At 48.3% G+C, this 22,640-nt stretch overlaps 5 protein-coding genes across 5 annotated transcripts; all 5 read left to right on the top strand.

Annotated features, from left to right (window-relative positions):
• On the top strand, positions 4–2,152 carry LOC110255294 (protocadherin gamma-A4). Its single transcript, XM_021085163.1, has 2 exons — positions 4–2,107; positions 2,148–2,152. The coding sequence occupies exons 1-2, from the start codon at positions 4–6 to the stop codon at positions 2,150–2,152; spliced, it is 2,109 nt and encodes a 702-aa protein (XP_020940822.1).
• On the top strand, positions 4,541–8,754 carry LOC100516485 (protocadherin gamma-B2-like). The gene is made up of 2 exons (XM_021084919.1): positions 4,541–7,142; positions 8,627–8,754. Exons 1-2 carry the CDS (start codon positions 4,722–4,724, stop codon positions 8,678–8,680), a joined length of 2,475 nt encoding a protein of 824 aa, XP_020940578.1. The 5' UTR covers positions 4,541–4,721; the 3' UTR covers positions 8,681–8,754.
• LOC100516665 (protocadherin gamma-A5) lies at positions 8,831–16,664 on the top strand. Its single transcript, XM_021084926.1, has 2 exons — positions 8,831–11,624; positions 16,113–16,664. The coding sequence occupies exons 1-2, from the start codon at positions 9,204–9,206 to the stop codon at positions 16,119–16,121; spliced, it is 2,430 nt and encodes an 809-aa protein (XP_020940585.1). The 5' UTR covers positions 8,831–9,203; the 3' UTR covers positions 16,122–16,664.
• On the top strand, positions 19,093–20,604 carry LOC110259519 (protocadherin gamma-A2-like). The gene has a single exon (XM_021084930.1). It carries the CDS (start codon positions 20,169–20,171, stop codon positions 20,484–20,486), a length of 318 nt encoding a protein of 105 aa, XP_020940589.1. The 5' UTR covers positions 19,093–20,168; the 3' UTR covers positions 20,487–20,604.
• Positions 20,636–22,600, top strand: LOC110259668 (protocadherin gamma-A6-like). Its single transcript, XM_021085164.1, has one exon. It carries the CDS (start codon positions 20,636–20,638, stop codon positions 22,598–22,600), a length of 1,965 nt encoding a protein of 654 aa, XP_020940823.1.

The raw sequence follows: 22,640 nt of genomic DNA on the forward strand, positions 1-22,640 counted from the left end.
GGAATGGCGGCTCCTCCTTGCTGCCCAGACTGCAGCCGGCTGATCCGAATCTGCGTTCTCCTGGGGGTCCTGTGGGAAATCCGGGCCGAACAGATCCGCTACTCGGTGCCTGAGGAGCTGGAAAAAGGCTCCTTCGTGGGCAACATCGCCAAGGACCTGGGGCTGGAGCCCCGCGAGCTGGGGGAGCGCGGAGTCCGCATCATCTCCAGAGGTAGGACGCAGCTCTTTGCGCTGAACGCGCGAAGCGGCAGCCTGGTCACCGCGGGCCGCATAGACCGGGAGGAGCTCTGCGACCGATCTCCAAAGTGTGTAGTAAACCTGGAGATTCTCCTAGAGGACAAAGTGAAGGTTTTCGGAATAGAAGTGGAAATAATCGATGTTAATGATCACGCGCCCAACTTTGGGACAGAGCAAAGGGAAATAAGAGTTGCTGAAAGTGAAGATCCTGGGACAAGATTTCCTCTTCCTGAAGCTTTTGATCCGGATATAGGGCTAAACTCCCTGCAGGGGTACCAGCTCAGCTCAAATGTTCACTTCTCCCTGGATGTGCAAAGCGGAGCAGATGGGACTAAGTACCCTGAGCTGGTGCTGGAGCGAGCTCTGGACCGCGAGAAAGAGGCAGTTCACCATCTGGTTCTTACTGCCTTTGATGGAGGTGACCAGATTCGCTCCGGCAGTGCCACAATTCATGTCACAGTTGCAGATATTAACGACAATGCCCCCGTGTTCACTCAGCCCGAGTACCATGTGAGTGTGCGGGAGAACATGCCTGTGGGCTCCAGGCTACTCACTGTAAAAGCCACTGATCCAGACGAAGGATCCAATGGAGAAGTCATGTATTCGTTCCGCAAAGGAAGAGATAAAATATCCCAGCTGTTCCAGTTGAATTCTCTGACTGGGGACATAACTATCTTGGGGGATTTGGATTATGAGGAGTCTGGATTCTATGATATAGATGTCGAAGCCCACGATGGGCCTGGTCTCCGAGCCAGAAGTAAGGTACTGGTGACAGTTCTGGATGTAAACGACAATGCTCCAGAAGTCACAGTTACCTCTCTCACCAGCTCTGTCCAAGAAACTTCTTCCCCAGGCACAGTCATCGCACTTTTCAACGTGCATGACAGTGATTCAGGAGAGAATGGCCTTGTCACATGTTCTATTCCAGATAATCTGCCATTCACACTTGAAAAGACCTTTGGAAATTATCACCGGTTGTTGACACACAGGACTCTGGATAGGGAAGAAGTCTCAGAATATAACATCACCATCACTGCCACCGACCACGGAACTCCACCATTGGCTACAGACACACACATCTCACTGAACGTGGCCGACATCAATGACAACCCGCCTACCTTCCCTCATGCTTCCTACTCGGCCTACCTTCCAGAGAACAACCCCAGAGGAGCCTCCATCTTCTCTGTGACCGCCCAGGACCCTGACAGTAGTGAGAACTCAAGGGTGACTTATTCTCTGGCTGAAGATACACTGCAGGGGGCGCCTCTCTCCTCCTATGTCTCCATCAACTCCGATACAGGTGTATTGTATGCCCTGCGCTCCTTCGACTATGAGCAGGTTAGAGACCTGCAGCTCCTGGTGATAGCCAGTGACAGTGGGGACCCTCCACTCAGCAGCAACGTGTCTGTGAGCCTCTTCGTGCTGGACCAGAATGACAACATACCTGAGATTCTGTACCCCGCCCTCCCCATGGATGGCTCCACGGGTGTAGAGCTGGCACCCCGCTCCGCAGAGCCCGGCTACCTGGTGACCAAGGTGGTGGCGGTGGACAGAGACTCGGGCCAGAACGCCTGGCTGTCCTACCGCCTGCTCAAGGCCAGCGAGCCCGGGCTCTTCGCGGTGGGGCTGCACACGGGCGAGGTGCGCACAGCGCGGGCCCTGCTGGACAGAGACGCCCTCAAGCAGAGCCTGGTGGTGGCGGTCCAGGACCACGGCCAGCCCCCCCTCTCGGCCACCGTCACGCTCACCGTGGCCGTGGCGGACAGCATCCCCGACGTCCTGGCTGACCTGGGAAGCCTCAAGCCCTCAGCGGACCCCAACGACTCGGGCCTGACGCTGTACCTGGTGGTGGCGGTGGCGGCGGTCTCCTGTGTCTTCCTGGCCTTTGTCATCGTGCTGCTGGCGCTCAGGCTGAGGCGCTGGCACCTGTCGCGTGTGCTGCAGGCGTCAGGAGGCGGACTGGGTGGCGTGCCCGCGTCCCACTTCGTGGGCGTGGACGGGGTGCGGGCTTTCCTGCAGACCTATTCGCACGAGGTGTCGCTCACCGCGGACTCGCGGGGGAGCCACGTGATCTTCCCGCAGCCCAACTATGCGGACACGCTCATCAGCCAGGAGAGCTGTGGGAAAAGCGAGCCTCTCCTGATATCTCAAGACTTACTTGAAACGAAAGGAGACTCTAGTCTTCATCAGGTGAGTCAAATCTTTCCACACTGAAACTAGGCAGGGAGCTGCATAAATGTCTCCAGTTACATAAGATACATAATAAGTCAAATAAAGGCGTTATTAGTATTTTGTTGTTCTCAAGTGGAAGCGCTGCTGATCCTTCAGTCATGATCAATAACAGTTACTACACCTTAAAGTTATTCATTATTTATTCTTTGTAATATTTGCTATAGTTTCAGCAGCAACTTCTTAATTTTATATTTCTAGCTATCTCACTTTAAAGCCATTTTCCTTAAGGCATTACTGAAAGAGTAGATTAGAACTGTGAAATAGGAGGCAATTGTGTAAATTCAGAGTAACTCATTCTCTCTTATGAAGTTATTGTTGCATCTGGATTATTTTTGCATTTCCTCTTTGTATATCCTAGGAACTTTGTTTTACTTTTCTTTCCTTTGTAACAAGTATTTTCCATTATGATTAAGCAATGACAATTTATAAATATTGGGGAGTATATTTAACTTTTAGATATAACTTTAAGAGGGCTAGTTTCTCAATGGATTGGTACATTTCAAATATTGTGTTTGGTTTGTGAGATGCACCAGCAGTGACTATGTGTGATTCCTTTTCTGTAATTGCCAAAAAATTGCCCATTTTATTTCACTCATTTAATAGGTTTCAGGAGTAATTTTAGTAATTTATACATTACCTATTATGGCATCACTCTGAGACCCTTTTCAATTTCTAAGGAAAACATAACTTTTAAAAATCTTTTCTTTTTCATCATGGGAGTGACTTAGATTCTGAACTGATGTGATTTATGCTCCTTAGTAAGCAGGCCTCACCCCTGTACCCCCAAACTACTCTCAGTGTCTGTCACTAGTTGACTCTGGGATGATCTGATTTGGGGGAAATATTTATGAATGTCTAAGACTACACAAATGAGTGACCTTTGGGTGCCTGGAAATTGTAGAAATAGATTATGGACTATGCCTCAATTCAACTTAAGAAGGAGAGTTTCTGAATGCTTTCTTCTTTGTAGGAAATTGTGGCGCAATATGTAGAGTCAACTAAGGATGTGGTATGATACACCTAGCTGGAAAGAGGAAATAATAAATGAATATTGTGAGACAAATCATATCTGAGGGGAGATTATTTAAAATATAATTTGGAAATATCAGTGGTCCTGAAACTGTGACGGAAATGCTTGGATGATGGCATAGGAACACATTCCAGAGTCAAATCCCTAGGAGAGCAGCAAATAATTTATAAACTAAAATCACATGGAAAATATATTTTTGTTTGAGTGGGCACTGTGTTTCTTTTAGAAAATAATATTTGCTTTAATAAACTGTCATGCAACCATATGATGATGGGCTACTACAAAGCTCGAAGAAATAAATGGGAAACCTCTTTATGTACTGATAGAAAATTATCTTCATGATATATGAGTAGGGCTTCCCTGGTGGCACAGTACGTGAAAGATCCAGCATTGTCACTCCTGTGGCTCTAGTGAGAACTTTGCTGCATGTTTGATCCCTGGCCTGGGATCTTCCACGTGGCGCTGGCACAGCCCTAGATAGATAGATAGAGAGATAGATAGGTAAGTAGTGAATATGCAAGTTGCAAAACATGGTATACCGTATACTTTAACTTGGCATTTTTTTGGGGGGGTTGTTTGGCTGTTTGGTTGTTGGTTTGGCTGTACTCATGGCCTGTAGAAGTTTCTGGGCCAGGGATCACACCTGAGACACAGTAGCCATCCGAGCCATTGTGGTAACAACATTGAATATTTAACCTGCTGCACCACAAGGGAACTGATGTATGCTTCCATTTGTGTCTAAAACCGGGAAAGAGTATTTATAACAATCTGCTAAACAACCCAAAACCTACCTATGGAATGATACAAAAAAAAGCAACACTCATTTCTCCTGAGATAAATGTGTTGAAGGAAGAGACGGACAGTCTATAAAATTTGCCACATGTATCTTCTGAATTTGGAATTTATGAATGTATACCTATTTTTAAAAATACAAAGAGAAACAAAAAATAATTCTTTGCAAAACGTTTGCAAGACATTAGTGCAGTTTCTCGGGAAAACCTCTGGGCGTCGCTGTAGGTCAAAAGAAGGGGAGAAGATACTCAAAGACGCATTTGGGAACCTCTTAGAGGGCAATTTCCTGCTGAAACAAACCACACAGAGGAGGCCAGTACAGGTTTAGATACAGAAAACAAAAGCAGCAAGAGTGACCCTTCCCCGGATTTTGCCATCCACGGAGGGCTTATTCCTCCCCCTGGCCGAGCAGCAGAGCAGCCGTGGCGGGATGAGGCCGAGCGCAGAGACGAGCGGCGGGGCGCGGTGGCGGCAGGTATTGTTGCCCTTCCTGCTGTCTTTGTTCCGCGGGGCTCTCCCGGACCAAATTCGCTACTCAATTCCTGAGGAGCTGGCCAAGAACTCGGTGGTGGGAAACCTCGTCAAGGATCTGGGGCTCAGGGTCCTGGACTTGCCGGCGCAGAAGCTGCGGGTTAGCGCGGAGAAGGACTATTTCACTGTAAACCCCGAGAGCGGGGACTTACTTGTGGGTGACAGAATAGACCGAGAGCAGATTTGTGGAAAGCAGCTTCTGTGCATTCTGGATTTTGATATTGTCGCTGAAAACCCACTAAATATTTTCCATGTTGCAGTAACAGTACAGGATATAAATGACAACACTCCGCTATTCAAACAGAGTAAGACTGATTTAAAAATTGTAGAATCTACTAAGCCAGGTAAAACATTTCCATTAGACCCGGCCCTGGATTCGGATGCTGGTTCTAATTCACTGCAAAGATACCACCTGAATGACAATGAGCACTTCGATCTCACAGAGAAACAGACTCCAGATGGACGGAAATATCCTGAGTTGATTCTGAAACATTCTCTGGACAGAGAAGAGCAGAATTTTCATCATCTGGTCCTGACAGCTGTTGACGGTGGGGACCCACCTCGAAGTGGCACCACCCAGATCCAAATCCAGGTCACAGATGCCAATGATAATCCCCCCGTGTTCAGTCAGGACGTGTACAGGGTCAGCCTGCGAGAAGGTGTGCCTCCCGGCTTCTCAGTGCTTCGCGTGACAGCCACGGACCAGGATGAGGGCACCAACGCAGAGATCACCTACTCCTTTCATAATGTGGATGAACAAGTGGGACAATTTTTTAACTTAGAGAAAAGAACAGGAGAAATCACGACAAAGGGTGGTTTTGATTTTGAAATTGCTAATAGTTACACTCTCGGTATAGAAGCGAAAGATCCTGGAGATCTAGCAGCCCATTGCAGTGTCCAAGTTGAAATTCTCGATGAGAACGATTGTGCACCAGAACTGATTGTGACTTCAGTATTCACTCCCCTACCAGAGAATTCCCCACCAGGAACAGTGGTCGCCTTGATAAAAACAAGAGATAGAGACTCTGGAGAGAATGGAGACGTATACTGTCAAATCTTGGGAAAGGCCGAATTTGTATTGAAATCTTACTCGAAGAACTTTTACAAGATAGTGACGGAGAGGGCCCTGGACCGGGAGGAGATCCCAGAATACAACATCACTGTAATGGCCACTGACAGAGGCAAGCCGCCCCTCTCCTCCAGCACTACCATCACTCTGCACATCGCAGACGTCAACGACAACGCTCCGGTTTTCCAGCAGGCCTCCTACGAGGTCCACGTGGCGGAGAACAACCCGCCCGGCGCCTCCATCGCGCAAGTGAGCGCTCGCGATCCCGACCTGGGGCCCAACGGCCACGTCTCCTACTCCCTCGTGGCCGGCGACCTGGAGCCGCGCGCGCTGGCGTCCTACGTGTCCGTGAGCGCGCAGAGCGGCGTGGTGTTCGCGCAGCGCGCCTTCGACCACGAGCAGCTGCGCGCCTTGGAGCTGACGCTGCAGGCCCGCGACCACGGCTCGCCCGCGCTCCGCGCCAACGTGAGCCTGCGCGTGCTGGTGGGCGACCGCAACGACAACGCGCCCAGGGTGCTGTACCCGGCGCTGGGGCCCGACGGCTCGGCGCTCTTCGACACGGTGCCGCGCGCCGCGCAGCCCGGCTACCTGGTGACCAAGGTGGTGGCGGTGGACGCGGACGCGGGGCACAACGCGTGGCTGTCGTACCACGTGCTGCAGGCCAGCGAGCCGGGCCTCTTCAGCCTGGGGCTGCGCACGGGCGAGGTGCGCACGGCGCGGGCCTTGGGCGAGCGGGACGCGGCCCGCCAGCGCCTGCTGGTCGCGGTGCGCGACGGGGGCCAGCCGCCCCTGTCGGCCACCGCCACGCTGCTCCTGGTGTTCGCGGACAGCCTGCAGGAGGCGCTGCCGGACCTGGGGGACGCTCCTGCCCCTTCGGACGCCCAGGCTGAGCTGCAGTTGTACCTGGTGGTGGCCTTGGCGCTGATCTCGGTGCTCTTCCTGGTGGCGGTGATCCTGGCGGTGGCCCTACACGTGCGACGCTCCTCCAGGCCCGCGGCCTGGGGCTGCTTTCAGCCTGGCCTCTGTGTCAAGGCCGGGCCCGTGGGTCCCCCCAACTACAGTGAAGGAACGTTGCCCTATTCCTACAATCTATGTGTTGCCTCACAATCAGCTAAAACAGAGTTTAATTTTCTTAACGTCACCTCAGAAGTGGGTCCCCCTGGAGAGCTCCTCTGCGAAGATGCCTCTTGGGTGCCAAGTACTAATCATGGGGATGTTGGGGTCCCATTTGCCTCGGATACTGTTTTAAAGGTGAGCTTTCATTTCCTTCATTTATTTTACTTTGGCGTGTCAATGTTTCTTAACACATCACCTAATTGGCCTAAAGGTCTCCAATTCATATTTTGTTGTCCCGTGCGTAGAATTTTGGTGGTTTTCTGCCTTAAATATCTTAATCTTATTTAACCAACTCTTTGACATAGGTTTTCTGGCAGCAGATTTATTTATGCATAATTACAAGCTTTTACTACGTATGATATCTCTTTTTCTTCCTCATCTTTTCCTTCCTTCCCTCTGAAAGTTTATTACTGTCGAGACCTTAAGCTATTCCTTTTTTCTTTGGAGCCTTTATATGAGTTTTGTTCATTTCAGTTGTACTTCCTTATAGAAGTGTAGCACTAGAGTAAAGACAGCTCCCCTTCTTGCTAGTTTGTGGAAACCAAAGAAAGAAAGAATTTCACCTACTGTCTTGGCCTGTCAACAGCGGAGTGTGGGCAGGACTGAGATGACCCTCCGCACTCTGAATGTCTTTACAAACTCAGTGCCTTAAGTGTCTTGGGAGCCCATATCTACTTTAAATAGTTATGCAAAGTTTGAGGTCTGCAGTATCTGTTCTCAAGAGCGTGTTTAGGAGTTCCCGCTGTTGCACAGTGGTTAAGGATCCAGCATTGTCTCTGAGGTGGTATGGGTTCAGTTCCCCACCAGTGCACTGGGTTAAGTATCTGGTGTTGCTGCAGCTGCGGTGTAGGTCTCAGCTCTGACTTGCATTCGATCCCCGGCCCAGAAACTTCCATGTGCATGGCTAAAACAGGAGGGGAAGTGTTTAATAAGTGGGAGAAACCTTTCTCTCTGGTGCACAGTATCAAATTGCTCCTGTGAAAAACTATATTTAGAAAACTTTTGCAAGCTATTCTCACATTGTTTACTTAAAACTTGATTTTTTGAATTTTCTAAATATAGATCTGAAAAATTTTCATTTTCTTTATATTCCTGTGGAGGTGTCATCGAGTAAAAATTGTTTCTATCACTTAATGGACTCTCTGAAATCTGTTTTTTTAAAGTCATGAGGTATTTCTTTTTTCTGCTCTTATATAAAAGTGATAACCTAAAATATCTGTCTTAGCAAAGTAAGGACACTCACTGCCTGCTTGCTGATAAATGTCAGGACCTATTTTTTTGTTTGGGTGATGAGCTAAAGCCCTTTGCGCTACTGTCATGACATTGATTTTCCTTAGATGTCTGTAACTAGAAAATATCGAACTCAAATTTAGACATGGTAATGGGAAAATATGATAATGTATAGGTAATCCAGCTCAGACTCTCAGTCTGATATAATGTAGCTGCCGTGTTCTGAGTGGGAAAATCTTCAAACTTTCTCAAAGACCTCACAAACAACAAAAAGATAAAAAGCCTCCTTTATTTTCTCTGCATATGACAGCTAATACAGTTTCTGTAATTCAGTAGGTCTTTTTTCAAAGGCCTATTGTGAGGTAGGTTTGTTTTCTTTTTCTTCTTAGGTACAAATGGGCATGTTTTCATTAATATATCCTAATAAAAAAATGAAGTCTTAAAAACTGCAAAAGAATTCTAATGTCCTAGTTAAATGGACTCAGTATAAGTGAGAAGTAAATAAAGGACACAGGCTCAATGGCACCTTATATAAAACTTTTTTAAAGAAGTGAAGAAGAATCTAATAATTTTATTAATCTCAAAGGTTTGTGGAAGTCTTTTTAATTCAGAATAAAATCTTAATTAAATATAAACAATGGTATGTGGTAATATACTAAGGATACAGAAAATTATTCCATGTAAAATATAATGAAACATTTATGAGATGAAAACAGAATTGGTGTAGTAACCGGTTAGGACTCTGAGCGTCGCTGTTCACCAAAGTGGGAGAGACGCTGCCGCGTTGAGACCAGAGTCTCTGCTCCTTCCGCACTAAATACCCACAGACCAGACAAGCTCCGGGGAAAAGGCGCCCACCCGCTTCCTTCCCATTTCCACAAGCGATTGTGTTCCCCTTGGCTTTAGGGAAATAAGGAAACCGCAGGCAGGAACCAGGACTAAGAGGAAATTGGGCAGAGAGAGGCAATGGCGCATCCACCGAGGGGCTGGGGCTGCAGAGAGCTGTTCCTGCTCTTCAAGCTCCTGGGAACGCTGTGGGGCCTCGGGGCCGGGCAGATCCGCTACTCGGTGCCAGAGGAGCTGGACAAAGGCTCCCTCGTGGGCAACATCGCCAAGGACCTGGGGCTGGAGCTTCGAGACCTGGCGGGGCGCGGAGTCCGCATCGTCTCCAGAGGTAGGACGCAGCTCTTCGCTCTGAACGCGCGAAGCGGCAGCCTGGTCACCGCGGGCCGCATAGACCGGGAGGAGCTCTGCGCTCAGAGCGCGCCGTGCCTGGTGAGTTTTAACATCTTGGTGGAGAATAAAATGAAAATTTATGGCGTGGAAGTAGAAATAATCGATATTAATGATAACTTCCCGCGTTTCCGGGATGAGGAAGTAGAAGTAAAAGTTAATGAAAATGCCGCTCTGGGAACGCGGTTGGTACTGCCCTTCGCTCGAGATGCGGATGTGGGAGTGAACTCTCTGCAGAGTTACCAGCTCAGCTCCAATATGCACTTCTCTCTGGACGAGAGAAGCGGAACAGATGGACAGAAACACCCAGAGCTGGTACTGGAACAGCCCTTGGACCGAGAGAAAGTAGCTGTGCATGACCTCCTGCTCACAGCTCTAGATGGCGGAGACCCCATGCTCTCTGGTACCACGCACATCCGCGTGCTGGTCCTCGATGCAAACGATAACGCGCCCTCATTCACTCAGTCCGAGTACAGGGCGAGTGTCCCGGAGAACATAGCTGTCGGCACTCGGCTGCTGACACTAACCGCCACGGATCCAGATGAGGGAATAAATGGGAAACTGACCTACTCCTTTCGCAATGAAGAGGACAAAATTTCACAGACTTTCCACCTTGATCCCCACCTGGGTGAAATCTCAACTGTGCAACCACTGGATTACGAAGAATCCAAATTTTATCTCATGGAAGTGGTAGCTCAGGATGGAGGTGCTCTTCTTGCCAGTGCTAAGGTACTGATCACAGTACAGGATGTGAATGACAATGCACCTGAGGTGACCCTCACCTCTCTGGCTAGTTCTGTTTCTGAAGACTGTCTTCCTGGAACCATCATTGCTCTGTTTAGCGTACACGATGCTGATTCTGGAGAGAATGGTGAAATTGCATGTTCCATTCCCGGGAACTTGCCTTTTAAATTGGAAAAGTCAGTTGATAATTACTATCACTTACTGACAACAAGAGCACTGGACAGAGAAGAGATCTCCGATTATAACATCACACTAACTGTCACTGACTGTGGAAACCCACCCCTGTCCACAGAAAACCACATCTCCCTGAAAGTGGCAGATATCAATGACAACCCTCCTGTGTTCTCTCACACTTCATACCACAACTACCTCCCAGAAAACAACCCCAGAGGCATCTCCATCTTCTCCGTGAGTGCCCACGATCCGGACAGTGGCAGCAATGCCCAGGTCACTTACTCCCTGGCTGATGACAAATATCAAGGAGTGCCTCTATCAACCTATGTCTCCATCAACTCTGATACTGGAGTCATGTACGCACTGTGCTCTTTCGACTATGAGCAGGTTAGAGACCTGCAGCTGTGGGTGACAGCCAGCGACAGTGGAGACCCTCCACTCAGCAGCAACGTGTCTCTGAGCCTCTTCATCCTGGACCAGAATGACAATACTCCTGAAATCCTGTACCCCGCCCTCCCCACGGATGGCTCCACGGGTGTAGAGCTGGCACCCCGCTCCGCAGAGCCCGGCTACCTGGTGACCAAGGTGGTGGCGGTGGACAGAGACTCGGGCCAGAACGCCTGGCTGTCCTACCGCCTGCTCAAGGCCAGCGAGCCCGGGCTCTTCGCGGTGGGGCTGCACACGGGCGAGGTGCGCACAGCGCGGGCCCTGCTGGACAGAGACGCCCTCAAGCAGAGCCTGGTGGTGGCGGTCCAGGACCACGGCCAGCCCCCTCTCTCGGCCACCGTCACGCTCACCGTGGCAGTGGCAGACAGCATCCCCGACGTCCTGGCTGACCTGGATAGCCTCGAATCTCCTGCCAGCCCCGATGACTCGGGCCTCACGCTTTACCTGGTGGTGGCGGTGGCGGCGGTCTCCTGTGTCTTCCTGGCCTTTGTCATCGTGCTGCTGGCGCTCAGGCTGAGGCGCTGGCACCTGTCGCGTGTGCTGCAGGCGTCAGGAGGCGGACTGGGTGGCGTGCCCGCGTCCCACTTCGTGGGCGTGGACGGGGTGCGGGCTTTCCTGCAGACCTATTCGCACGAGGTGTCGCTCACCGCGGACTCGCGGGGGAGCCACGTGATCTTCCCGCAGCCCAACTATGCGGACACGCTCATCAGCCAGGAGAGCTGTGGGAAAAGCGAGCCTCTTCTGATACCTGAGAAGATAAATGCAAAGGAAGAACTAGGAGTTGTTCAGGTGAGTTTTCTTTTTTCAACAAGGATACTTGGAGCTTTTCTTCATTCGTTTCCATCGTTTTTCTGCCACATTCAAAACTGGTTAATTAAGTTAAGAGTGAATCATTATTTTCTTTATTTACAGATCAACTTGTTTTAACTTGATAATTGATGCTTTCTCCATTTGCTTTCAAATTATATTTTGGTTTAATATGTTTTTGTGTAATACATAGATATTTTAGAAACTCTAGCCGATATCAATAAATTTAAGTGAAACAAGTATTTTAAGAAAGTGGTTATGGGAGTTCCTGCTGAGGTGCAATGGTTTAGAATACTGCCTTGTCTCTCCGGGTTCTGCCTCCAAACTCAGGTTTGGTCTCCAGCCTGTCGCAGTGAGTTAAGGAGCCAGCATGGCCACAGCTTCAGTGTAGGTTGCAGCTGCAGCTCAGATTCTGTCCCTGGCCCAGGAACTTAAACATGCCATGGGTGCAGCTGAAAAGAAAAAAAAGCTGTTGTAATCACCTTGCCAAAGGACTTTCTTACACTAGAACTGTTATGTTAACCGAAGAGCTGAATAGAAGAGTTGTTTGATTAGTCAAATTATTAGATGTAATGTTCTCTTTTGAATATTTGCCTAAACGCCAACAGCAAATATATTTTGAAAAAATAATATTGCACAGCATTGGCATTTTGGTACTTGCTGTTTTCATAAGATTACTAAATAATTTATAGGCACTTACATAAATCGTTGGAAGAATATAGATTAATATATCTGATCAATGTCAGAAAAACAGATTAAATTTATAGTGGTAATGTCTGTGGCATTCTAAAATCTGGGAAATTTGGGTTAAGCCATGGTAATTATTGGACATATGTATTTGTTGAGGGAAGAAACTAGTGAGAAGGACCCTTAGAATAAAATTTGTGATGCAGTTTAAAATCTCCAAATAATTAGATACTGCTTCATTAATTAAATACAGATATGTCATGCACCTGGCATCTTCTGGTTACACATACCTCTTCCACTTTTCAGAATCAGTATCTATCAGAATGTTTGCAAACATTTCTGCAAGTGTAGGTACAATTCTACTTTATTACAAGAGTATAAGATTTGTATTTTGAAAATTAATTCGACTGATGAAATAAAATGTATATGTTAAGGCAGGAAAAGAAGAGTTAAAGGTAAAATCCCCTCTGTGTGTTTGTTTGGACTGTCTTCCTTCCTAATGTGCAGTATGTGTTGCACATTAACCAGAGCTCCTCAAAGATGGAAATGCCTGCTCGTATTTTTTTCCTTCTTTTGATGCTAGCGTATTTTCTCCTTCTTTTGATGCTAGCAGTATTTTCTCCTTCTTTTGATGCTAGCAATGTAACCTGTTAAAAGAATAACATTCTTTCCCAGCTCTGTAGGGGGTCATGGTGACTCGTTTCTTGCTTTGTACATGCTTACCTCGACTGTGTATCCTTGGTGAACTTTGTGCACAGTATCAGTCTGTCATTTAGCTGTAGGACATATGACTCTGGAATTCCCGTCATGGCACAGCTGAAAGGAATCTGACTAGGAATTATGAGGTTGCAGGTTCAATCTCTGGTCTCGATCAGTGGGTTAAGAATCTGGCGTTGCTGTGAACTGTGGTGTAGGTTGCAGACATGGCTCGGATCTGGTGTTGCTGTGGCTGAGGCGTAGGCCAGCAGCTGTAGCTTCAATTCAATCCCTAGCCTGGGAACCTGCATATGCCACAGGTGCAGCGCTAAAAAGCAAAAAAATAAAATAAAATAAAATAAGTATATGACTCTGCCTTCAACTTCTAACAGAGTGGTTCTCAGAGTTTTCTGAGCAGCTGCTTTCTAGGTTATAATCCTCAGTTCAACTTAAGCAAAATTCCCTTTTCTTCTTCTCAACTTGATAGTTAATTGAATTTTCATTGGCAGGAAAAAATGGTTTGGAAATTAATAAAAATATATTTCTCAGGGATATGTTCGTCTTAAATTACTAGATTGTTCCTATGAATTGCTGGTCTTTTGGGTCTCAAATTTCATGGATGTGTGTTGTGTAATGGAAGAACTGTGTACTCTATTCATCCTTGCATATGATTTATTGAACTATATACTCTATTCATCCTTGCATATGATTTTCAGATCCTTCTTTTAAAAAGAAGTTTTCAGTCTTGCAAAGTTTGGACTTTCAGCAACTTGAACATCAGCTGCAAAGTATGAATAAATGGGTAAAATGGCAATAAAATATCATTCATGGGATAGTAGGCTATATTACTCTACCACATGAAAGGGTTATTGATACATGTGATAATCTATGACCACTTGATTTTTATTTTTTAAACATTTATTTGAGGGGAACTAATTATATTTACATATGGGCAATTTTGACCTCAAAGTACAATGTGCAGACTCACTGAATAGTGAATTCATCCAAAGAGTAACAAAAGAATCTGTATGGTAGATTCTGGTATCATTCACTCCTACGAGAAAACCACTTATCCATTAAAAAAAAAAAAAAAAGATTACCGTAAGAGTTCCCACTGTGGCTTAGTAGTAACAAACCTGACTAGTATCCATGAACATGTGGGTTTGATCCCTAGCCCTGCTCAGTGTATTAAGAATCTGGCATTGCCATGAACTGTGGTGTAGGTTGCAGAGACGGCTTGGATCCTGCATTGCTGTAGCTGTAGCATAGGCCAGCAGGTACAGCTCTGATTTGACCCTTCACCTGGAAACTTACATATGTCACAGGTGCAGTCTGTAAAAAAAAAAAATAGATTACTGTGTAGATGTGAGTGTGTGTCCTGGGTTAACTTCGTGCAATGGGAGAAAATGTCTTACTTACCTCTATAAACTTCAACCAGCCTTACATAATCAAATGCTTGATCTGTGCCCTGTGAATGTATATACTACATATACTGTATACTCTTAAATAGTTGAATCTTTAGTTTCACATGTGTTCTGAAAAGATAACTTTCCTGTACTAATTGAAATGTTCACAGTGGTTTTTAAAAAGGCACTTGTCTTTTGGTCTTGAGTCAGTGGTGATTTTTATGTTTGTATAAAGTAGAAATGCCACTGAGTATCTAGAATCCTGGATAAATGAGCTTTTCAACTCTAAGTTGAACATTGTTACACATCTTCCAAGTTTTAGAATGACATTATATTATGAAGGTTAAGTGTAATTCCTCAGTGAATATTTCTAATTTGGAAATGGAATTAAAACTCCAAGACACCTATCATGAAAATTGGCATGCTTATTGATATGGGAAGGGTGTCAATGACAAAGAGTTGAAATGATTAAATAGTACCCAGGGGACCAAGGAAAAGTAGACAACATAGATTACTCTCTTTGGAATATATCAAAATCCAGGAGTTCCCGTCGTGGCGCAGTGGTTAACGAATCCGACTAGGAACCATGAGGTTGCGGGTTCGGTCCCTGCCTTGCTCAGTGGGTTAACGATCCGGCGTTGCGTGAGCTGTGGTGTAGTTGCAGACGCGGCTCGATCCCGCGTTGCTGTGGCTCTGGTGTAGGCCGGTGGCTACAGCTCCGATTCAACCCTAGCCTGGGAACCTCCATATGCGCGGAGCGGCCAAGAGATAGCAACAATAACAACAACAACAACAAAAGACAAAAGACAAAAAAAAAAAAAAAAAAAAAAAAAAAAAAAAAATCCAAATAGCTCACCACTGCTAAACTACTTGAAAAAAAACATGACAGTTAAAGACAATGGTAATGTAGTGTGGAAAAATTGAATTAGGTGAATCATTTTTAAAACCATAGTCATTTAGGGAGTTCCCATCATGGCTCAGTGGAAACGAATCCAACTAGGAACCATGAGGTTGTGGGTTCGATCTCTGGCCTCGCTCAGTGGGTTAAGGATCCAGCGTTGCTGTGAGCTGTGGTGTAGGTCACAGATGTGGCTCAGATCTGGCATTGCTGTGGTTGTGGTGTAGGCTGGCCGCTGTAGCTCTGATTAGACCCCTAACCTGGGAACCTCCATATGTGTGGGTGCAGCCCTAAAAAGAAAAAAAGAAAAAAAAAAGAAACCCATATTCATTTAATTAAAAATAGACACTTGGAAACTAAGGAAAAGAGAGTGTGGGAGTTCCCTGGTGGCTCAGTTGATTAAGAATCCAGTGTTGTCACTACCATGGCTTGGGTTTGCTCTCTAGCCCCCGAACCTCCGCAAGCCATGGGTGAAGCCAAAAAGACCAAAAAAAGAGACAGTGTTTGCTTCTTACCATTCTTCTATTTTATAGGGACAACCAGTCTTCTTGCCATCTATCAATTATTTGGCGGAGAAGATTATAAAGATAAGATAGAATAAATTGACAGATAGGATAAAACTAAAAGCTATGAGATTTATAAGTTAGAAGAGGAAGTAGAGTGAAATAACAACAATACATATCATACTGATATTTCAAGAATTTTCCTATTACCCTTTCTGCCATCACCAGCACTATCCTTCCTTTGTATCATATTCTGTATATTATTTTACTTGGTCCTCAGTTCTACTAAGGTATATAGGGACGATATTTTGGCCACCGTATGAAAATGGAAACTAAAAGCACAGCGATGCCAATAAACATCTTCATGGAGATGCCTCTGGCTTTGACGAGTTAAAAATCACTTGATTTGGACGCATAAAGGTCAAGTGCAAAGAAATGACAGCGAGAATGAAAATATGGCAAATATTTTTTTTTAAATCCTTGTAAAATGGGAAGAATGCGTTGTCTGTATCCGGAAACTCTAGGATTGAGTCCTAGCCGGCTCTGCGTTTGGAGCTGCTTTAGGACTCACCAATGCAGTTCTGCAGCCCGGCGCGGGGTGCCGCTGTTGGCTCGTACTGAGCAAAGTTCTCAGCTCCTCCCGACGCAGAAGGATCGCCCGCGGACCGCAGAATCACAACTGTGCGCTTTCCCTGGCTTTCTGCGGCCGAAATATCCATCGGAGAGTCTGCGTGCCAAGACATACCAAGGAACCACGCCTGCTCAGAAATTCTTGGGATCGTTCAGAGATCGCAGCTCTTCGGAATCAGAAAGGCAAAAGCTCCGAGAGGGAAATGGGAAACGGCCCCGGGCTGAAGCTCCCGGCTGAGCGGAGGCCAATGTTGTTTCTCTTCCTGCTGCCTTTGTTCGGCCCCGCGCTTTCGGAGCAGATTCGCTACACCATTCCGGAGGAGCTGGCCAGGGGCGCTCTGGTGGGGAACCTTGCCAAGGATCTGGGGCTTGACGTGAGAGATGTGCCTGCTCGGAACCTGCGGGTTAGTGCAGAGAAGAAATTCTTTACAGTGAGCCCCGAGAACGGGGACTTACTTGTGAACGACCGTATAGACCGAGAGCAGATTTGTGGCCAGAAGTCGATATGCGTTCTGGAATTCGAAATTGTCGCTGAAAAGCCTTTGAACTTTTTTCATGTAACAGTAGAGATTCAGGATGTCAACGACAACTCACCGACCTTTAGCCGAAATGTCACTGAGCTGGAAATCAGTGAAATGGCCTTAACAGGAGCCACTTTTGCCCTGGAATCTGCGCAAGATTCAGATGTAGGTGTCAATTCCCTGCAGCAGTACCACCTCAGCCCTGATCCACACTTCTCCTTGATCCAGAAGGAGAACCCAGATGGCAGCAGGTATCCAGAGCTGGTAGTGAAGGCTCCCCTGGACAGGGAAGAGAAGTCCTGCCACCACCTGGTCCTCACTGCTGTGGATGGGGGTGAGCCAGCCAGAAGCTGCTCTACCCAGATCAGGGTAGTGGTGGCAGATGCAAATGATAACCCCCCAGTGTTCACCCAGGACCTGTACAGGGTCAGGGTTCAAGAGAACCTACCCCTGGGTTCCTCTCTGCTGAGAGTGATGGCCACAGACTTGGATGAGGGCATCAATGCCGAGATCACCTACACTTTTATCAACGTTGGAAAGGCAGTGAGACAGCTGTTCAAGCTGGACAGTAAAACAGGGGAACTCACCACTGGTGGAAAGCTGGACTTTGAAGAGAGAGAGAGCTACACAATTGGGGTGGAAGCAAAAGATGGTGGACATCACACTGCACATTGCAAAATACAAATAGACATTTTGGATGAAAATGACAATGCTCCTGAGATAACTCTGGATTCTGAATCCAAATATATACAAGAAGATGCTGAGCTGGGGACTGTCGTTGCCTTGATTAAAACACATGATCTAGATTCTGGATTTAATGGGGAAATCTTATGCCAACTAAAAGGAAATTTCCCATTTACAATAGTTCAAGATACAAGAAACACATACAAACTGGTGACAGATGGAGTCTTGGATCGAGAGAAGACTCCGGAATACAATGTCACCATCACAGCCACCGACAGGGGCAAGCCGCCCCTCTCCACCAGCACTACCATCACCCTGCACATCGCAGACGTCAACGACAACGCTCCGGTTTTCCAGCAGGCCTCCTACGAGGTCCACGTGGCGGAGAACAACCCGCCCGGCGCCTCCATCGCGCAAGTGAGCGCTCGCGATCCCGACCTGGGGCCCAACGGCCACGTCTCCTACTCCCTCGTGGCCGGCGACCTGGAGCCGCGCGCGCTGGCGTCCTACGTGTCCGTGAGCGCGCAGAGCGGCGTGGTGTTCGCGCAGCGCGCCTTCGACCACGAGCAGCTGCGCGCCTTGGAGCTGACGCTGCAGGCCCGCGACCACGGCTCGCCCGCGCTCCGCGCCAACGTGAGCCTGCGCGTGCTGGTGGGCGACCGCAACGACAACGCGCCCAGGGTGCTGTACCCGGCGCTGGGGCCCGACGGCTCGGCGCTCTTCGACACGGTGCCGCGCGCCGCGCAGCCCGGCTACCTGGTGACCAAGGTGGTGGCGGTGGACGCGGACGCGGGGCACAACGCGTGGCTGTCGTACCACGTGCTGCAGGCCAGCGAGCCGGGCCTCTTCAGCCTGGGGCTGCGCACGGGCGAGGTGCGCACGGCGCGGGCCTTGGGCGAGCGGGACGCGGCCCGCCAGCGCCTGCTGGTCGCGGTGCGCGACGGGGGCCAGCCGCCCCTGTCGGCCACCGCCACGCTGCTCCTGGTGTTCGCGGACAGCCTGCAGGAGGCGCTGCCGGACCTGGGGGACGCTCCTGCCCCTTCGGACGCCCAGGCTGAGCTGCAGTTGTACCTGGTGGTGGCCTTGGCGCTGATCTCGGTGCTCTTCCTGGTGGCGGTGATCCTGGCGGTGGCCCTACACGTGCGACGCTCCTCCAGCCTTGCTGTCTGGAGTTGCTTTCATACTAGTTTTTCTTCCAACACTGGACCCGGCGTTCTCCCCAACTATGGGGAAGGGACTTTACCTTATTCCTACAACCTGTGTGCTGCCACACATTCCTCAAAGACTGAGTTTAAATTTCTCAATATAAAGCCTGAAAACGCTCCACCCCAAGATCTTCTACGTAATGAAGCCTCTTGGCTTGAACGTACCAGCAATGGCAATCCCCAAATGACTTCCAATTCAGTCGATTTGCCTCCGGTGAGTTATTTCAACACTCTTTCCTTCCATAAGTATGGTTAGGTTTCAGTTCATTATTTTGAGATTAAAAAGTACACAGGCTAACTATGCCCTGATTTTTGGTGTTTTATTTATTTTTCTGGGCATAGAGTGGGGATGGGAAGTGTTAGAAATTCTTTGTCCACTTATCTGTGTTACAGTTGTTCTTTCATAGAATGTCGCTTAGTGATGACCTTGACATTTCTGTTAATTCTAAAACAATATGCCAAGACATTTTAGTATGCTCTTATCTCACAGTATCATTCTAAGACGTATTATATCTGTATAATCTGGACAATTAAGTGGTTTACATAGTTTCAATATGGTCAACTCTAAACTATTCTATATACACATATATGTGTGTGTGTGAGTTTTCACTGTAGCCTATATGTTTTCACTTCCTTTGCATGTGCTTTAAAGTATACACAAATATTTGCTAATTGAGGCAGTTCTTCATCTATGTGTTAATAAAAATAGGTAATTACATCTAAAAATGCCAATTATCGTAAGCTAGTAGTGGATTAGTTCCAAACATGTTTGTGGTTTTTGGTTCTGTTGTTGAAAATGAAACAAATATAGCGATGACAAAGGGTGGATTTCAAGATTTACAGAAAAGTGTAAAAGTATTTGTGTTCTCCCTGCCCTAAGTGATGTCATAAAAATAAGTGTTATTCCATGGAACATATAAGATTTTCAAAATACACTATTTTATTCTTCCAAATGCTTCTCATTCTTGGGGAGAGAAATTTTGAGCGTCATCTCTGCAGACTAGCAGAAATAAGATCTTAGGTGTATGATGGTTTCCACAGAAGGGTGCAGTTTTAAGTTAGGACTCTAAGCGTCGCTGTTCACCAACCCGGGTAAGGAAAGCAATGAGAACTGGTGTTATATCCTCCAACCACAAAGCAGATCTTACAAGAAAGCTCTGCAGCTGCGCGGAAGTCCTGCCCTAAAATGATCGCCGCTTGTTTATGAACCTTGACCTCCAATTCTGAGAAGCCGCAAATTGATGCAAACCAGTACCTCCTACTCATAATCCCAGGGAAGTCCAGAACGAGCCAGTAATGGCAATTCTGCAACGGCGCCCGCCCCGGCACCACCGCAGGTTAGTCCTGTTTTTCATGCTCTTGGGGATGCTGTGGGGAGCCAGAGCCGGGCAGATACGTTACTCCATTTCTGAGGAGCTGGAAAAAGGCTCCTTCGTGGGCAACATCGCCAAGGACCTGGGGCTGGAGCCCCGCGAGCTGGGGGAGCGCGGAGTCCGCATCGTCTCCAGAGGTAGGACGCAGCTCTTTGCGCTGAACGCGCGAAGCGGCAGCCTGGTCACCGCGGGCCGCATAGACCGGGAGGAGCTCTGCGCCAGAGCGCGCGGTGCCTGGTGAGTGTTAACATCCTTGTTGAGGATAAATTGAATCTTTATTCCGTAGAAGTGGAAATACTGGACATTAATGACAATGCACCCCGATTCTTGAGGGAGGAATTGGAAGTGAAAATTATCGAAAACGCAGCCCTATCCTCTCGGTTTCCACTAATGGAGGTCTATGACCCGGATGTGGGAGTGAACTCTCTGCAGGGCTTCAAGCTCAGCGAGAATAGTCACTTCTCAGTGGACATGCCAAAGCAAGCTGATGGGCCCAAATACCCGGAACTGGTGCTGGAGCGGGCCCTGGATCGGGAGGGAGAGGCCATTCACCAGCTGGTCCTTACTGCCATGGATGGTGGTGACCCTGTCCGCACAGGCATGGCTCGAATTCTGGTAACTGTCCTAGATGCAAATGACAATGCTCCGGTGTTCACTCAGCCCGTGTACCGTGTGAGTGTTCCTGAAGATCTGCCAGTAGGTACCCCAGTGTTGTCGGTCAATGCCACGGACCAGGATGAAGGACTCCATTCGGAAGTCACATACTCTTTCGTGAGGATAACAGACAAGATCTCAAAGACTTTCTGCTTGAATGTTTTGACCGGAGAAATAACGACTTCTGCAAATCTAGACTATGAGGACTCCAGCTTTTATGAGCTGGATGTCGAAGCCCGGGATCGGCCAGGTCTACAAGATAGAGCCAAAGTCTTCATAACTATCTTGGATGTGAATGACAATGTCCCCGAAGTGGTGGTGACATCTGGAAGCAGATCAGTTGCTGAAAGTACACCTCCAGGCACAGTGATCGCTCTTTTTCAAGTATATGATCGAGACTCTGGACCAAATGGCCTGGTAACATGTTCTATCTCAAGAAGCCTACCATTTGAACTGGAAAAATCGGTGGACAATTATTATCGATTAGTGACCAATACAGTTCTAGATCGAGAGCACGTGTCCATGTATAACATCACTGTGACAGCGACAGACGAAGGAAGGCCGCCTCTGTCTACAGAAATCCTCATCTCTCTAAACGTGGCAGACATCAATGACAACTCACCTGCCTTTCCCCACTCCTCCTACTCCGTCTACATCCCTGAGAACAACCCCAGGGGTGCCTCCATCTTTGCAGTGACTGCATACGACCCTGACAGCCGTGAGAATGCCCAGGTCACCTACTCCCTGGCTGAAGACACCATCCAGGGGGTACCTCTGTCTTCCTACATCTCCATCAACTCTGACACTGGGGTCCTGTATGCCTTGCTCTCCTTTGACTATGAACAGTTTCGTGACCTGCAGTTGAGAGTGATTGCGAGTGACAGTGGGGACCCACCTCTCAGCAGCAATGTGTCTCTGAGCATATTTGTGCTGGATCAGAATGACAACACACCTGAAATCCTGTACCCCGCCCTCCCCACGGATGGCTCCACGGGTGTAGAGCTGGCACCCCGCTCCGCAGAGCCTGGCTACCTGGTGACCAAGGTGGTGGCGGTGGACAGAGACTCGGGCCAGAACGCCTGGCTGTCCTACCGCCTGCTCAAGGCCAGCGAGCCCGGGCTCTTCGCGGTGGGGCTGCACACGGGCGAGGTGCGCACAGCGCGGGCCCTGCTGGACAGAGACGCCCTCAAGCAGAGCCTGGTGGTGGCGGTCCAGGACCACGGCCAGCCCCCCCTCTCGGCCACCGTCACGCTCACCGTGGCTGTGGCTGACAGCATCCCAGATGTCCTGGCCGACTTGGGCAGCTTAGAGATCCCACACCACTCTGACACTTCAGGCTTGACATTGTACCTGGTGGTGGCGGTGGCTGTGGTCTCCTGTGTCTTCCTGGCCTTTGTCATCGTGTTGCTGGCGCTCAGGCTGAGGCGCTGGCACAAGTCACATATGCTCCAGGCCTCAGGAGGCGGACTGGGTGGCATGCCTGCCTCCCACTTCGTGGGCGTGGACGGGGTGCGGGCTTTCCTGCAGACCTATTCGCACGAGGTGTCGCTCACCGCGGACTCGCGGGGGAGCCACGTGATCTTCCCGCAGCCCAACTATGCGGACACGCTCATCAGCCAGGAGAGCTGTGGGAAAAGTGAGCCTCTTTTGATTCAGGAAGATATTTGCAAAGAGCAAGACTCCTTTGTTCAGGTGAGGTGATTACTTTTACTGGTTTTATTTGAAGAGGAAAAATTAAAAT

Source organism: Sus scrofa, chromosome 2 (assembly GCF_000003025.6).
Source record: "Sus scrofa isolate TJ Tabasco breed Duroc chromosome 2, Sscrofa11.1, whole genome shotgun sequence".
NCBI classification, from domain to species: Eukaryota; Metazoa; Chordata; class Mammalia; order Artiodactyla; family Suidae; genus Sus; species Sus scrofa.